At 52.5% G+C, this 17,090-nt stretch overlaps 1 protein-coding gene across 2 annotated transcripts in view; it reads right to left on the reverse strand.

Annotated features, from left to right (window-relative positions):
• Positions 1-4,143: 4,143 nt before the first annotated feature.
• PCDH19 (protocadherin 19) overlaps positions 4,144-17,090 on the reverse strand; it is a gene marked incomplete at its 5' end in the record, with an annotated part of 56,267 nt that continues 43,320 nt past the window's right edge. For both annotated transcript variants that reach the window (XM_082488249.1, XM_082488248.1), the window contains one exon: positions 4,144-4,773. In XM_082488249.1, the coding sequence (XP_082344375.1) occupies positions 4,184-4,773 (590 nt within the window). In that variant the 3' untranslated portion in view covers positions 4,144-4,183. The remainder of the gene's footprint in view (positions 4,774-17,090) is intronic.

Consider the following 17,090-nt stretch of genomic DNA (forward strand, 5'->3'; position numbering starts at 1 on the left):
ATCAGCATATACAACAATTTATTCTTCATATACTCGGCAACGGAGACACCATGAGGAGAGGTACCGCGCTCAGTGCCGCGGCAGCCCTGCCTGCTGCCGGCAGGCCAGCGGCACCGGCGCCGGCGTTACGGTGCGAGACCCGCGGCTCCTACCTGCAGGGCTGCAAGGAGGTGCGTGCTGCTGGAAACCAGTTTGCGTTGGGTGTGTTTGAAGCTTATATCCCAGTTTAGACCAGCTGAACATCAGCTGGTGCCGCTAAAGGATCTGTCTCAGCAGCGCTTGCAGCGGGATCGGTTGGGCTTCTCCCCGATGGGAACCGCAACTCCCGGGTTGGATCAAGGATTACCCAGAGCTGCAAAAGCAGCTGTAGCAACGAGATCATCAATTTTCCCCAATGACAGACAAATGTGTTTCCATTCATAATTAGATTATTCCCCGCCCCCCCAAGAATAATTTCAACATATTCATCAGACAGTGTGTTCTTTACAAAAGCAACTTGTTTCCTATTTGAAAAAAAAAAAAAAAAAAAGAAAAGAAAAAAAAAGGGAATTCACTTCTGCACAACGTGTGATCCACAGGCCACTTCCAGCGTCACAACAAACAGGGGACGGCGACAACCTCAGCAGGACGGTGCTTGGGGGGGGGGGGGAGGAGGGGGAGATTTTTCCGGCCATCAGTTGTTCCCCCCAGCTCTCCATCATCCCTCCCGGCGCAGCCCGGCAGCCCCGAGGGTGGAAGAGCCCTGGGGCTCCCCCGGGAGCAGGGAAGGGTCCCTGGGCCAGCACAGGGTGGGGGGCACACACACACACACACACACACACACACACACACTCTCCCGGTCCCCAGCCCCGGGGCTGCTCCAGATCGGGTCCCCGTCATGCTCGGGGGAGAATCGCAGGCGGTTGGGGCTCCCTGGATAAAGAGGATAAACAGGGGAGCAGAGCAAGCTTGCCCGGGGGAAACCAACAGATCCCAGCGATTTTTCCTAAACCGAATCTGAGGGCAGGTTTAAGTTATTAAAAAGCACAATAATTGCATCTGGAACCCCCCTCTTCCCCCCGAGAAAAACCAACCCAACCCTGCCCGCCCTGCAGCCTTGAATGTTTTTGCATGGCCAGTTTTGATGCAACTAGGAAAAAAAACCCGAGAGAGACTGGGATTTGCCCAGGAGCCCTGAACTCATCTCTAGTGACACAGAGGGACAGTGACAGGAGTAGCGAAATATTCAGGAGAGGGCCGCGGCGGCGGTGGAGCCGGTCGCTCTCCGGCTCTCCCCTCGGCCCCGCGCAGCGCAGACGTGCCAGGGAAGGGCCCCGCGCTCAGCATCCCTGGCTGCAGCCCGGGTCAGCCCAGAAAACTGGTGTTTAAACGATTTTCTTGGAGGCATAAGGGTTTACTGACCTCTTTAATGCCCCCTTTTAATACAGAATTATTTCACATTCCTTCTCAGCTGCGCTTTTATTCAGAGTGGCAAGGAACGTTTCCTCTGGGTAAATTAGAGAAATGTTTCTTTTTTTTTTTTTTTTTTTTTCTTCCTCTTTCTTCCTTTTCAGTTAGCATCTATTTTTCATCCAAATCGCCGGGGCTGGTGGTGGCAGCTCTGCAGGCAGAGGGCAAACGCTCGGCAGAAATTAATGGCTGGTGCTTTCCGGGCAGCTGGGGATGATAATGATGATAATGATGATGAAGATGATGATGATGATGATGGGGCAGCCGGGGACAGGGGGGACCCGCGCTCCCCATCCCTGTGATGGAGGAACGGAGGGACCTGGGTCCCATCCTGCCAGGAGATGGGGTCTGATGATGGGGCGACGTGGGGCCGTTGCCCAGCAAAGCCAGGAGGATCTGGCAGACGGGGTATCGCAGGCTCTGTCGCTCAGCAAACACATACAAGAAGCTTCCCCCCCCAAAAAAACCCCACCCAGAGCTGACAAAAACAGGTAACATCAGAATAAACCCAGCCTAACAATTACAGAAATTCCCATTACTCCAACAGTCCCAAGCCAACCCCTTTCTTCTTTGCTTGCGTTATAATAATACACACATTTGGGGGGGGGGGGGGGGGGGGGGAAACAAAACAGAAATAAATGACAGCAGTAACAGTATGCAGGCAGGAAACACCGCTGGAGCAGAACTAACATATCCCTGAAAAATGGGCTCAGACTCCAGAAGAGAGGGGAAAATCCCCAGTTCGCCTTCCGGAGGGATGCAGGACATCACGTCAACGCGTGGGATGGGAGCTGAATGAGGTAGTCATCAACACCAGCGAGGGAAGCGTCACAAGTTTCGTTAGACGACCATTTTTCGTCGGTTCTTTCCCAATTCCTGGCCCTAGCAAGCGGCAGGGGGAACAGACTGACGGCGGACCTGTCTCAGACCGGCTGTGGCTTCAGGCAGGATCAATCCGCCCTGAAGAAACAAACGGCTGGAGCTTAATTTTATTTTGAGGATAATAATGACTGGAGCTTCTTTTCTTGTTGATGTTTTTAATTTAAATAAATCAAAGTAACAAATATTTTATCATGATATGTAGAGCTAGAAAGCCTATTTCTCTAGAAACCACTAATTTCAACTTGCTGGTACAGCAAACATTGGCAAGAGCTATATATTTTCCCTTCCATAATCAATTTTAAATTCTAGGAAACATTATTTAGGGTAGGAAAACCTGTCCGGTGAAGGGTTAATAATAATAATAATAATAATACACTAACTGAAATCCTCCTACTTTTCTCATACCTCACTGAAGAATTATCACTGCAAGCGAGCAGAGAGCTGTGAAACCCCTTCCCTCTCTCCCTTCTACAAAATGGCTATTAAAGTAGCTCAATTTTAAAATCAATTTTATATGAGTAAATTTGTACCCCCACAAAAAAGTCCTTAATTATGAGAAAAAAATAATGAATTGCTTTAATTTTTTCTCCATTAAGAAGGCACATTAATTGAATTAGTAGCGTTGTTACCTATCACCTGTCTGCCCCTAAATTAACATCACTATTGCTCATTCCATACTTATTTATGATGCAGGGATAGGAAGAAATCAGAACAGTCTAAAATCCATGCCATGGCGACATACAAACACACTTGGCATAATCACGATTGGGAAATGCTGACGTGGAAGTGTGTGTCTAATTGAGAAGGTAATTTAGACCTCTTAAATAATTCCATCGCTTTGACTTGGAAATGATTGGAGACGGGGGATGTCTGAATCTGGGAACTAGAGAAAAACCAACCCAACCAACTTGTGGAGAAACTTTCCATGCATTGCCTTGAAATTATGCAAAAGAAACGGGTAAGGGAAAAATCCAGCGCAGCGCATCTGACAATTGCAATCCAGGCAGAATTTTCCCCAAAACGTCTTCCCGTAGTGCCCTCTCGCTGCCCCGCAAGAGCCGGGGGTGGCTGCAGGCGATGGTGGGGGCTGGAAGAAGCGCTTGCTCCACCGGGTCTGAAACCTGCAGGTTCCCCAAGGTTTAAGTAAGATGATTGTGATTTTTTTTTGATTTATTTTTTTTTTAAGCTTGAAAGCCTTTTGCCATCACTGGACATACAGTAATTTGCAATATCAAATACAATAATAGTACAGATAAGCGTGTGACAGCAAAAGGATTCCTAAATGCAGGGGTGTCCATAGCAAAATAGCAACATCTTAAAATACAAACAACCTCGTGTTGGGCGAATATTAAAACTCACCCGACTGTCACCTCGAACAGTCGCACGCCAGAAACGGCCGCTATTTTGTCTAAGACTACAAAACCGCCGGGGTGATTATTAAAGATGTCCGAATAAGGAATTTGCCATTCAATTCTTTTCCAGGAATGGAAATTTTATCTTCGCTTTGGAGATATAAAAATATACGAACTCCGAGGAGGGGGACACCGAGCGCTCCTGAGGACCAGGGCAAGGGGGGGGTTCGCCTCTGCCCCCGCCGGCCACCGCCTCCCGGCAAAAGCCAAACACCCGCTACTTTGCTCCGGCTGCACACCCCTGCCGCCTGTTGAGACAAGTGGGATTGTCACATTAACGATAGCTTCATTTATAAACAATACATTTAGGGAAAGCTTTTAAATACAGCAATCTGTGAACCATTGGTAAGCGATAAAAACAATCTGCGCTGGGAGTCGTGCGGTCCCTCATCCTCCTCCTTCCTCCTCCTCCTCCTCCTCCTCCTCTCGCCGGGTGCTGCTCAGAGGACGATGTCTTTTAGTCTCCGGGCGCCGGGCGAGTCCTTTTCCCGGCGTTCCTGCAGGAGCGGGTTGCCCTCCTGCCCTCCGCTCTCGCTGTCCGCCCCGCGGGGCTCTGCCTCCGTCGGCCGGGAAGGACCACTGTTCCCAAAGGGCTCCCGGTCCCGGTTGCCGGCGCAGTGCCCGGCGCCGTAGGGTGCCGCCGGCTTACCAGACAAAGGGCTCTTCAGGTGGAGGGGCGAGGTGACGGGGCTGACGGCCTCGCAGCCGTTGCCCGCCTCGCGGACGGCGCCGCTCACCTTGGGGCTGCAGGCGGCCGGGTCCACCGTTCTTTTGCCTTTGGGGTTGGCGAGCCGCTCCTCGGCCAGGGGCTCGCCCCCCTCCTTGCCGAAGGTGGCGAAGGTCCTTTTTGTGCTGCAGTCTGCGTAAGGCTCCGCGTCCACCGCCGTCGCCTCGATGGAGAGGGCGATGACGTTCCTCCCGTGCTCGGGGGACTTGGCGCGGCTGGGGACGGCGCCGCGGGGCATCCAGCACCTGTCCGAGTGGCCCAGGATGCGGCACTCCTCCCTGCAATGAAATCCTTCGCTCTGATCTGCGTGGAGAAAACACAAGGGATGGTCAACATGGGGTGCCCACCACCCCCCAACCCTGCCCGGGGTGGGGGAGCCCCCGCCGAGCCATCGCTCCCGCCCAAGCAGCCGTTACCCTACCCCGAAACAACGACCGTTTTTAAGGCAAGGTTCGGAAGAGGCGTTTTTTTTGGCTTTTTTACAGTTATTTCTCTGCTGCTCCAAAGACTGGCGTTCAAGTTCCAACAGGTTGTGTGGCATCTGCCACCACCAGAACCTGCCACCTGGGCAACGGAGTTGGGGCTGCCAACCCACCCCGCTGGGCCGTGCCACGTGGCACGCTGCCGCGGGCCAGCGCTCTCTGGGGACGGCAACCAGCGCCCAAAGCCACCGCGTTTGAAGCTTGGTTTGACGTGACTTATAAGCTTGACTTTTTGCAGTGGGGTGAAGGGAGCGGAGAGAGGAAGGTGGCTTTTTTGGCGTGTTTGTGTTTTAACTTTTCGCTTAATCCCCGCTGACCTCCCACACGACAAACGATGCCTTTATAAATCTCCAAGACTGCCCACTCCACTGAAGATTAAATGTGTCATTCCCAGTGCTGGGGCTGGATTCATACGAGAGCAATAAAGATCCCTCCTCTCGACTCGGCGCTGTCCCCACACCACTCTGCGGGGCTGAAATACGGCGCAGCGGCTTAACCCTTCCCAAGGACCTTCCCTGCCCAGGTCTGCGCGCTCCCCGGCGGGTGCAAACCCTCCTGCCCGGTGCTCCGCGCATCCCCGCGCCGCCAGCCGGCCCCAGGGGACTGCAGGCCCTCGCCTCCCCAGCGCGGACGGACGAACCGGGGACCAGGGAAGCAGCCGGGCTCTGCCAAGTGGGAAGCTGGAGAGCAAATCCCGGGCTCTCAACATCCCCAGCCTTTGCTGAGCGTCCCACCGTGGCTCCCGCCGAACACCGCAGGCTCCCGGCTGCTCTTCAGCCTCAGCTTACGCCTTTTCCTTCATTTGCTAAGAACTTATAGTTGCAGCTAGCCCTCACCGAGCACAGCCTTTCCCTACGCGGAGACGTAGCTCCTTCCTATCACAACCTATATACACGCAAAGCAGCGTTAAAGCACTAATGCCATTACCCGTACAAGACCGCGCCGGGTGGGTGCCGGTTTGATGGATCAGAGCCTGCGAAGGTGCAGACTCAGCCTGGGTTCGCTTCCCGTCCGTCTGCAACCCCTTCATTCTGATGCTTTGTACATCTGTGTGCATAACCTCCGCTCCTCAGACGCATTGGTATTTCCACCACATTCGAGCGCTAGGGCGGCTGATAAAAATTCTCAGCACATAACACAATGCACCAAAATATGAGCAGCTTAACACTTACAGAGAATAAACGAGTAAAAGGCAGACCTCAAAAAAAAAAAAAAAAAAGAAAAAAGAGGGATTTTTTTTTAAAGGAGAAGAAGCCAATTAATTGAAAAACGTATGGGTAAAATATACGCTTTTTCTCTACATTAGAACAGGTACCTGCTGGTGTGGAGCGTGGCACCGGGTGGCTGTGCAGGTGGTCTACATTTCGGCAGCCGCCTTTACAGCCGTTTGAGAGAAGGATGCTCTGAGCCTTACGTGTAGAACAACCTGCACCCACATCTAAAAGCCTGTGCTCTTATAGTTTGATTCTGTTACTTTCAAGTACTCCAGCAAAATAAAATAAAAAAAAAAAAAAAAGAAAGAAAAATTGCCCTGAAAGTGTTGCTGTCTGCCTGTTTATCCACAGCTTAACTTCAAAAGGATGCTACAGGCATACAAAGTTGTGTAGTCTGGCTGTGATAGCAGAGGACTTGGTGATGGCTGGAGGGGCTACGGAAATATCTTGGGTTCCCATCCCCGACGAGACACTGATTTGTTGTGCTGTGTGACCTTGGGCGCGTTGCTGGAGCACACATCACTTCAGCCTCTCCACAAACACGAAAGGCCAAATCTGGGCACGCGCTGGGCTGGCTGGTCCAGTGCGGGAAGGCAGGGGGGATGCTGCTCCTCACCTTCCCCGCACAGCCCCGGCTCCACGGGACCGCTGCAGCCCCGGCAAACCACGCTCCGGACGGAGCACAGGCAGCTGTGTGGTGCCTTGACCCATTTATTCCAAGCTGGCACATTTCACGGTTAAAAACGAATCGAGGACTTCACCAGCTACCGCACCGCGAGTGGATATCCCTCAAGCCCTAGAAAGGGACCCGTGCTTTACGAGCGGTTTTACTAAAGACCGCTGGCGCGGTGCCTGTCTGCCGGGGAGATGATCCGCTTTGGACACCAAGATGCTCGTCTGCGCGTCGCACCAGCGGCAGCTGAAATGCCGGCAGAAGAAGAGATGAGAAGCAGCACATTAAATTACACCGTTTCAATCTTTTATTTTATGAAGGGAACGTACCAAGTAAGAAGGCCGCCAGGCTGACAGGCAGGGGGACAGGAGTCACCACCCGTCCGCAGACCTGAAGACAACAGGTAGCTCCACGGCACATCCTGCCTCCCTGCTCCTGTCGCCACCGCACGTCTCAGCTTTGGTCCGCAGTGACCACGTCCCACAGCCAGAAATCATCCTGCTCTCGAGGACAACGCGTGTCCGGGCTGCCCAAACCAGGCAGCAGACCCAGGGACCAGCACAGGGCCCTGAGCAGCAGCCGCTTTGCCATGGCAGAATGAGGATCTCCAGCTACCCACCCATCACTGTCTCAACCCTGCCGTTGACATAAAATACGATTTGTACACCACAAGCATGCCCTGTTGATACACACGAATGCCACACCACTCCTCCCCTATGCCAGGTCCAAAGGCGAGCTCAGAGGGCTTTGGGGTCCTCCAGCGGGCTGATCCCAGGGCTGTCACCTTGAACACTCCTCCTCCTCCTCCTCGGTGGGAGCATCTCCTGCTTCAAAGCAGCGGCCGGCACGGAGCCACCGGCCACTGCTTCCCACGCTGCCCTTTGCAGCCAGGTCTGACTCACCCAGCCCTAATGGCACCCGGGACGGCCATTCACGACCACGGGCTCGTTATTGTACTGTTCTGTCTTTTTTTTTTTTTTTTTTTTTTTTTTTACCACTTTAACAATCGGAAATGGGACAACAGGAAATTCTTTTACAGCCCCAGACCTGCCCTAGTCAATACGGCAGTTAACTGTCTGCACTAAAAAAAAACGTTCTTAATGCAAGGGGCAAAGCCCGGGTAATAACCAGCGCCGCACCGCCGCAGGAGGTGAGGAGTGGCAGGCAGCCACCACGGGCGGCTTCCCACCGACGCCAGGGGCTTGAGCCCAAAATCTCCTTTCAGAGCGCCTGAGGGCAAGGTCGCTTTTAAAATTACTTCTCCCCCCCCCCACCTCAGATGCAAAACATCCTGGCAGAAGCCTCACCGCCAAGAGGTGAGCGGTTACCCTGAAGTCAGGCTTGGCAGAAAAAACGTGTCATTGCTACACATAAGCTCTCACGTAGCGAATACCAAATAAAATAAAACCAACAGCCACCTCTGGCATAAATACGCTCCTCGACAAGTACGGCAAAACCCACGCTGAGCTCCAGATTTCAAACCTTCTCTACTTGCACCGTGGGGGACCAGCACAAAGGCAACTAATAATGACGCCCAGCCAGCCCCGTGCGCTGCCTGCCCTGCCTGCCCTGCCTGCGGGGTCTGAGCCCCGAGAACCAGCGGCTGCAGGAAAACCTGGTGGGAGAGACAACGACACCCGCGGCTCACCTGCGGGCAGATGTGCAGCCATCATCGCTGGCGGGGAATGGGAGCCGGGGACAACGGCGCGGGGACACCAAGAAGCAGGGAGGGGACATTAAATGCCGGGACTGCCCTCAATACTGCCCTCAATTTTGGGCACCTCAATACAAGAGAGATATGGAGGTGCTGGAGCGAGTGCAACGAAGCTGGTGAAGGGCCTAGCAAACAAATCGTATGAAGAGCGGTGGAAGGAGCTGGGACTGTTTAGTTTGAGGAGGAGGAGGCTGAGAGGAAACCTCATCACTCTCTACAACTATTTGAAAGGACACTCTAGAGATGTTGGTGCTGGTCTCTTCTCACAGGTAATTAATGACAGAACAAGAGGGAATGGCTTCAAGCTCCAACAGGGTAGATTTAGACTGAACATTAGGAAAGAATTTTTCACAGAAAGAGTGGTCGGGCATTGGAATAGACTGCCCAGGGAGGTGGTTGAGTCACCATCCCTGGATGTGTTTAAGAGACATTTAGATGTGGTGTTGGGGGATATGGTGTAGGGGAGAACTTTGTAGAGTAGGGTAGATGGCTGGACTCAATGATCCCAAGGGTCTCTTCCAACCTAGACAGTTCTATGATTCTATGATTCATTCCCAGGGCTGAGCCCAGCACAGCACCCTGCTGCCCGCACCCCCAGCACTTCCCAATCCTACCATGGAAGCCCTTGGCCAGGACAGCATGGAGATGGGACGGATGCCCAAGGATGGAGCTGAGAGGAGCCCAGAAGGAGCTGGCAGAGGACATGGGGCGGGCGCCGGAACAACGGAGCCTCCGGCTCGCCCCTGCACGGGGCCTTCTCTCGTTACAAGGAAGGATTAATGAATGTCCGGAGCGTACAAGTGCTTTTGGTCTCCTGTTCCAAGCCTGCGCACCTGCGGCAGAGCAACACGAAGCCGGCGCGCAAGGCGCCCGTTCAGCTCTCGGAGAAATTGAATTATCTCCAGTGGAATCGCAGCACTGGCCAAAGAGACAAAGTTAAATCGTAGCAAGGTGCAAGTGCCTGGGAATGTAATATTCCTGATAAATGGCCAGATGACATGTGCTGTTATACAATCTAAGGTGCAATTTGGGCGATGACAATAGTCCCTGGAGTTTCCATTTTCAAACAGCCGCTCCGTTCAATCCAATCCATGTCAGAGCGGCTTTGCCGAGGTGAGTAAGTAGAGCTCATTTGTGCTATTACATGGGGAGCAAGGAAAAGGAGCGGAGGAGTCGCTTGAAAATGAAAAATAAGAAAGAAAAGGACGACTGGAAGAATCGCAGCCCGGCTGGGACATGCAGGGAGCGGAGGGTGCGTGGGTGAGCATCCCGCTGACGTGCGGGACACGCGTGCCCGGACCTGGGCCGGTACCGCGGGTACCCTCCTGCGGCAGCCTGGCTTTATCTCCACATTTCGGTGTTTCTTCGGCAACCCTGTGATTATACTGTAATCACGATGACACTGCTCCTGGGTACAGCAAACAGCACGATCATTAAAAAATTCATTTCAAAATCTTCCTGGAAGCTAATAAATTTTACAGCAGTTTCAATCCTTTCTCATTGCAACAAAGAAAAGCTTAGTTCCAGACAAATTAAAAGTAAATTGATTGCCTTAGGGGAATCTATTCAAATATCACTTTTCCATGTTAGAAATCTCTTCCTGAAACAAGAAGAGGAAAGCCGGGGAGAGCCAGCATGGGAACGGTGTGGAAAAGCAAAATCATTAAATCTCAGTCCCCAAAACTAAGTGGGGGGGTGGGGGGTGGGGGGGATCAAACTTAAAATAAAATGCAAATGTCTCACTGGGGTGCGGGCCTAACATTTGTGACGGAATTTATGAATAATAAATATGAATAAATAGTAAACATGAAGGGATCAAACACTGCTGTTGATGTTTACTCATGGTTAGCCATCTTTCATGGACAACGCGCAACTGCATTATTTAACACTCCTCTTTCCAGCTACTTTGGGGTTTCTTTTCAACTCCAGCACCTTATTTTTCTCAGGGACGTACACCGCAAGGTGTGAGGCACATCCCCGAGCCCCCGCGCAGCACCCAGCACCCCCGGCCCACCCGCCGGCGGAGCCCACCTCCCCTCCACCCCACCGGGAACGGCAGTTCCTGGCTCGGGAGCAGCCATCCACCCAATTACGCTCCAGATAAAATAATAAGCTCCGGCAAAATATAAACAGTCCCCAGCCACGGGTTCATCATTTGCTTGTAAATTAAGACTCTGCACCTCTCCCTTATCTCCCGTAATAGCATAATATCAGGAAACAAGAGGTGGGGAATAGTGCATTATATTTTTGACCTATGGGCTTTTACAGAGCCTTCTTCGCCTTTCCTAATAAGAAATCTCCAGTCTATGCAGAAATGTAATCCTGGCGTGGCTTCCCTTGCACAATGCTCAGAGGATACTAATAACCAGGGACAGTGACAAATGCTCTTTACCGCAACGAGGAGCCTTTCTTTTCCTCTCCTTCGCCATTGTTCGGGATTTATGCAAGCTAAAAAATGCTGCATTTTTAATCCTGGATTGTCTGTCCCGACACAGGAGGTCAACAGCGCTTGGACAAAGCAAATGCCTGCAAGGAATTATTTTAACGAAACAAGGGATGTGAATTAGATTAATTTATCAGGCAATTGCTGATAAGGACCCATGGCTGAATGCGGCTCATGGGCAGCGCTTTTGTAATGGTCAACGGAGAGATGCGCCGGGGCTCGCTCCCGGCTGCTGCAGACACACGTGGCTCCCGGGAAGCGCCGAGGACCAGCTCTGATTTACACCAGTGGGGGGGTTGGCCCGTTTGCCTCCTCCCCTGCTCTGTATTCCCATTAACGACGCCCTTTCTTCTACAGAATGGTCACAAATGAGGACTGACGCACCGACACATCCGGGGCGCCCGGCCGGCTACCCGCTGGAGGGATAAGGATAGATGTGATGCAAAAGATTTTCTCCGGGAAACCGCCTTCCCAGGCACACCTTTGGAATGAGAAGGCGGCTGTGGGAAGGAGGGCGATCACCCGAAGCAAGAGGAGATGGTGTTTGGGCACGCCGTGCACGACGGCGGAGCCAGACCCAGAAGGTATCACGGGCTGGGATGCAATTTAATGCTGGCTGCCCCCCTTTAGCCCGGACCGCGGGCCAATCCCCATCTCATTCACCCGGCAAAATTAATTCCCCTTCACAGGGCTGGTGGAACACACCATTATAAACTCCAATTAATCCTTTTCTGAGGACTTAAGTGGTCCATAGAGCTCGTGCCGGCCCCTAAGCGGCAGGGATTTCACCTCCAAAACTGCTCTACTCACGCCTCAATACAGGGCTCATTAACATCCGAACCGATGTTAGGATGCCGGATCCGGCCCTCAGAGAGGAGAGCACTCTGGGATCCGATAGACCTTTTCCATCTCGAACCATCACGGCTCCGTAATTCATAGGCACAGCTCCCATTAATGCTAATGGCAGTTACAGTGCTGCCTACATGAGTGCAGAATACAACCCTTCGACTTCATTACTGGAATTCAATTTCATTAACACTGGATACAGAGGGATTGTCCTAAATACACTCTTTCTTATATTTTTTTCATGTTAATGTAACCATTTGAGTATATTATACCCTGCAGAGATGGAAACATTTCTAGTCTGTTTAAACACATTTCCCACAATTGGGAGCAAAACTTTGTCTCCATTTACGCCTTTGACACCAGCTGCCTTCCATTTAATGGGACTTTAGTCACTAAAGCAAATTAATCCAAAGGTTACTTTTAGCCGCTATTGTCGAATCCGAAAACAGAGAAATTCACATATTCCGTCGGGGTAACGTGGGACCAGCCAGGCAGCCCCATTCCAACGGCAGCAATAAATCGAATTATTACCCCGTCCCGTTCAAAATTAGGCGTTGCTCAGAAAATAGCTGCTCGACGATTCTGATAAAAATCCAACAAACCAGAAATTACAGTCGGGAGAGATAAGAAGCAATTCCCAGCCGCCTGTACCCGGCCAGCTCCTGGCCCAGCGCCTGCCGGAGCAGCATCCCTGCCCCTGCTGCATCCCTACTGATGTACACCCTTTGGGGGGCTCACGGCGAATCTGTCAAAGCAACCAGCACCTCCCTTGGCCAGGATGAAGCAGACCAGCCCATCCTCATCCTCTGCCCGCAGGGACACGGAGGGCCAGGGTGGCGGCAGGAGCAGGGGGGATGCAGGCGAGACCCCCTCCTGCGCACCCGCCCAGCGTGGCTCTCCCGTCCCTGCGAGGTTTCTGGTGCTTCCACACAACAAGTGAGAAATAAAGGAGCCGAAGTTATAAACGCTGATACATAATTTACTCCTATTATCAAGATTAAACATATCTTTGCATGCTTAGCATAAAACAACTGCCTTTCCCCAGATTTCTCAAGGACATGCATAAACTTCATTATTATCTAAATAATCAAAAGAGTATTTCAATAGAATATTTAACTGTCTGCCTACTGGAACAGCCTTAATCTAACACTGATCCTCTGTTGTCCTTCATGTAAATATTGTTGGGACGTCAGCCAAAGCCTAGGGAAGTGAGCTTCATCTTGGTGGATGGGAATCTCCCGTGTCAGATACAGTCAGCCTGACTAATGAGACCTACAGCTTGCCAAAACCTACAGCCTCGCTGTCTGTTCCAGCCATTGAACGCGCTCAGAAACCCAGTGGCACCAGCCCAGCAGTCTACAGATCCCAATCAACTATCAATAGCTTAAGTGTAAGTGATTGTGTATGAAGTACGAGCCAAATGTGTTTCCTTTTTCAGTTTTAGGACCTCCAGTATTGTTATTGCACCAGTAATGCTTGCACGGAATTAATCATAGACGTACCCACAAGGCAAAACATTATGAGAAGCTCTTTGTACTTTCTAGAAGTGCGCAGCTCTGAAGAGCGGAGGGAGCTGGAAGGCTTCCCAGCACGATGGGGCGTTCCCCACCATCGGGAGATAGCTAGGGAATTTTTCCCTTTTTTTCTAAACCAAAAGTGTTGGTTGCCGGCCATCCTTCATCATGACATTGACCTCTCGCTCCTCCACCCTGGAGCCCGGCGTTATCTCCTGCCTGGTGTTCTACTTTAACTCTTTCTCAGATGAACACAAGGCTTTTCCGTGCTGGTGGATGCTCTCCGCTGAAGCACAGGGATGTCCCACCATGAGATGCTGGCCTAGGGTGGCGGGTGCATCAGAAAGTCCCATGGGGAACTGGGATGGCCATGGGGACAGGTCTGCAAAAGCTGCTCTACATTGTCCAGCACCCAACAGCACCCACGGCCTGATCCGGCACCATGACTCACTGCGACACAGGGACGCTCCTGGTCCTCTCTGCCCCTGCCACGGTCTACAGGGAGGGCTCAAAGGAGGCTCCAGCTCCACACTGAGGAGGGACAGCAGTGATCCCAGGGGAACACCAGCTGCAGGGTAGACTGGCCCCATGGCCACCAGAAGAGATCACGTCACTGCCAAAGCCTGGGAATCTGGACCATTTAATTCAGCCGAAACTTTGTTCTGGCAGTTAAGTTTACCTTCATTAATTAAGAGAGTGACCACAGTGCATAAATACGCGCATAAAATTACTCTAAGGTCAAAAGTAAAGTCTAAAACCTCATTATAAGCCTAGGGAAATTATATTGCCTGCGAGTCATGGACAAGCTCAATTTCTAGCAATGCAGGTAGGGTCCCATCCCATCTCATTCCATTGCATCCCATCCCATCGGCCCCCAGCCGCGGGGGAGAGATAGAAAACGAGCCCTCGAGTTTGTGGGGGGCTGTCAGCTGAAGAGCTGCAGGGAGACGGCTGAACAACAGGAATGGAACACGACCATACTTCCATGACCTGTGTAAGCACTGCAAGGGAAGCAGTGGGCTCCACGGCTCCGGCCAACCCCCAGGCGCCCGGGCACCGATGCTGAGTCCGACGTGGAGAGTCTGCACGCCGCCCTGGGGTCCTGCCACGCGCTGCCGTCCTGTGGCTCCAACGCCGGGGGCAGGAGGCTCCCGCCCCCCGAGGAGGGCTGCTCCAGCGCTGCTCCAGCACGGCGGACGTCTGGCCCGAGCTCTGCCTGCGCAACCGCCCAGGATTCCCCCGTTTCTGCAGCGCTGCCCCGAGGTCGGGCTTGGGTTGTGCTGGCTCCCGGCGCCGGTTCACAGGGCTGTCAGCTAAACTGCACCACAGCATCGTTACTCCCGGTGGTGGTGTGACAGACAGACAGAGCCCAGCTGCATTTTCAAAAGCTGAGCACTTTACAAGGCATGACAAAAAAAAACCCAACCACCAACCCACAACCCTCAGCCTGAGCAGGTTTTACCTGGAAATACCCAAAGCTAGCAGGTGTAAGACCCCACAAATTCATTCCTTCTGAACCACTTTTCTGACCAAACCTTTTAACTGTCACCGGGAAATAAAGAGCGATAGGTACCAGCCCGAGCCGGCGGTACCTGATTAGTCTAGTCCCCACCGCATCCTTAACGCGGCCTTTCTTCAAAGGGATAAAGCGACGCTGAAATGACTGATGTAATTTGGTGCTTTCAGACAGAGTTAGCGCGAGGAGGAGAGTCAAGTTCATTACATTGGAGTTCACCACAGGGCTGTGACAGCTGCGAAGATGCAGCCGGTGCCGGGGCTGAGCCGCCAGCCGGGCGCCCGCTTCCACGGCAGGAGCGCGAGATGCACCGTAAGCGGGTAAGATTAACCCAAATGCGTCCCTCTGCGGTGGGAATCTGCCTGATTTCCCCCCCGGCCTCCCCCAGTGAGCACAAGGAGGGGATGCAACGGGAAGGCAGGCAACGCGGTCCCACAGTCATTCTGCCGGAGCCTCTCTACAGGGATCCACCCTCGCTGTCTGCGGCACACAGATGTAATGCTGCCTCTTTGCCACTGCACGCTCGCCTCATTTCTAAAACACTTACACATGCAGCATGCATTAGAATTAAAAAACCATTAAACCTCGGAAAGGAAAAACTTTGACAGGATGCGTAATATACTAAGTATAATTAATTAAATTGGATGAGGCACTGGGGGACAAGAGAAGAGTGGATGGAGACTGTTCTTGGAAAAGGGATGGTAATGCACTAATGTTCAGTGTGTGCCATTAAGTAAGAAACAGCCTTGGAAGAGGCGAGGATGAGCGACGGGAGCTTTGAGAGACGGCACCAGCCAGTTGGGCACCTTGGATGCATAGCAAAGAAGGTGACAGCACAAAATGCGGCCATTAGGGCTCTAAAAAATAATGGTAACAGAGGTGGAAAAGGCACCCGAGAGATGGAGGAGCAAAAATGGCATGAAGGCTGCTACACGGCAATACCCTAACCAGTGATATCCTCCTCCAGAGAGCATCTCTCGACGCCCCGCAAGGGCTCGGGGCCATGGACCGCCTTCACCGCCCAGCACCAGGCTCCTCAGGGCAGGCAAAAGGAGGTCCATCCTGGAAAGCGTCTGGCTCTCCGTGAGGTTATTCTTCAGTTATTTGTACCCTCAGGCGCGGTTCCCTCGCGTGGGCAGCACCCTGCTGCCTCCGTCCACCTCGGCGGGCACCGGCAGCAGCAGCCAAAGCCGTGGCCGGGGAGGGAGTATCAAAGGTGGCCCCAACCGACAGAGCAGCAGCAGGCACAACATGATGAGACAGCCACAGCCTGGCTGTTCAGCAGGACAAAGTTTTAACAGGCTTAACAACAGCATCAGCACTGATCATTAGGCAATTACAACTGCTGAAAGTTGACAAAGCACCGGGACCAAATGAATTATCTCCCCGAATCCTGCAGGCAGGAGCATGGAAAAGAGAAAAGTCGTCGTCAACAGCCTCTGATGGCTCACCGGGTGTAGAAGCAGTAACTAAAAACTAAAGGGCTGCTCGTTTACTTGCTGTTTGGAGAGATAAAAGGGAAAGTCCAGGAAATGAGATCTTCAAAAACACTCTCATCATTTAGGGAGCGGTGGGAGGGAAGGTCCTGGAAACACTGATACAGCCAGGATTGCTCAGCCCTTGGAGACGTCTGATTCAGCAAGGAAGGGGCTGCGTGTGTTCGGAAAGGGAAGGCAGGTTTTGGCCGGGGGAGTTCACGCCTGAATCATCCCCGGCGCGGTTACTTGCTTAATCCCGCACATTCTTGCACGGCCGCCAGCGCCGGCCGAGGGGACGGTCGTGAGCTCTCTTCCTCGAGGACATGCCAAAACCCACTCCTCTGGGGATCTGCAGAGGTTAATCCACACGGGACCACGGCGACTGCCTTGCAAACCACGGGATGCTCAGCTTTGTCACGCCGTGCTTCTCAAGCGCGGCCCTTCACTTTGAGTGACGAGGCACGCTTTTAGGAAAAACATGCAAATGTGATTTAAAGACTCTAAGTGATACAGAATATATCACATCCCTTGGGAACCTGTTCCAGGGGGTAATTATTCTAATTCCTAAAATCACGCGTCTCATTTGCAGCTAGAATTTTCCAAGGCAAACCTCCATCCTCCGGCAGCGGCTCTGCCTTGTTCGCTGGATTAGAGCGATGCTCAGCAGCAGCAATCTTCTCCCTGAGTTCCCTTCTGCACACAGGCTTAGACGACCGATGTCTCAAGCAAAGTTCAGAGCA

Source organism: Vanellus vanellus (assembly GCF_965231255.1).
Source record: "Vanellus vanellus genome assembly, chromosome: 10".
NCBI classification, from domain to species: Eukaryota; Metazoa; Chordata; class Aves; order Charadriiformes; family Charadriidae; genus Vanellus; species Vanellus vanellus.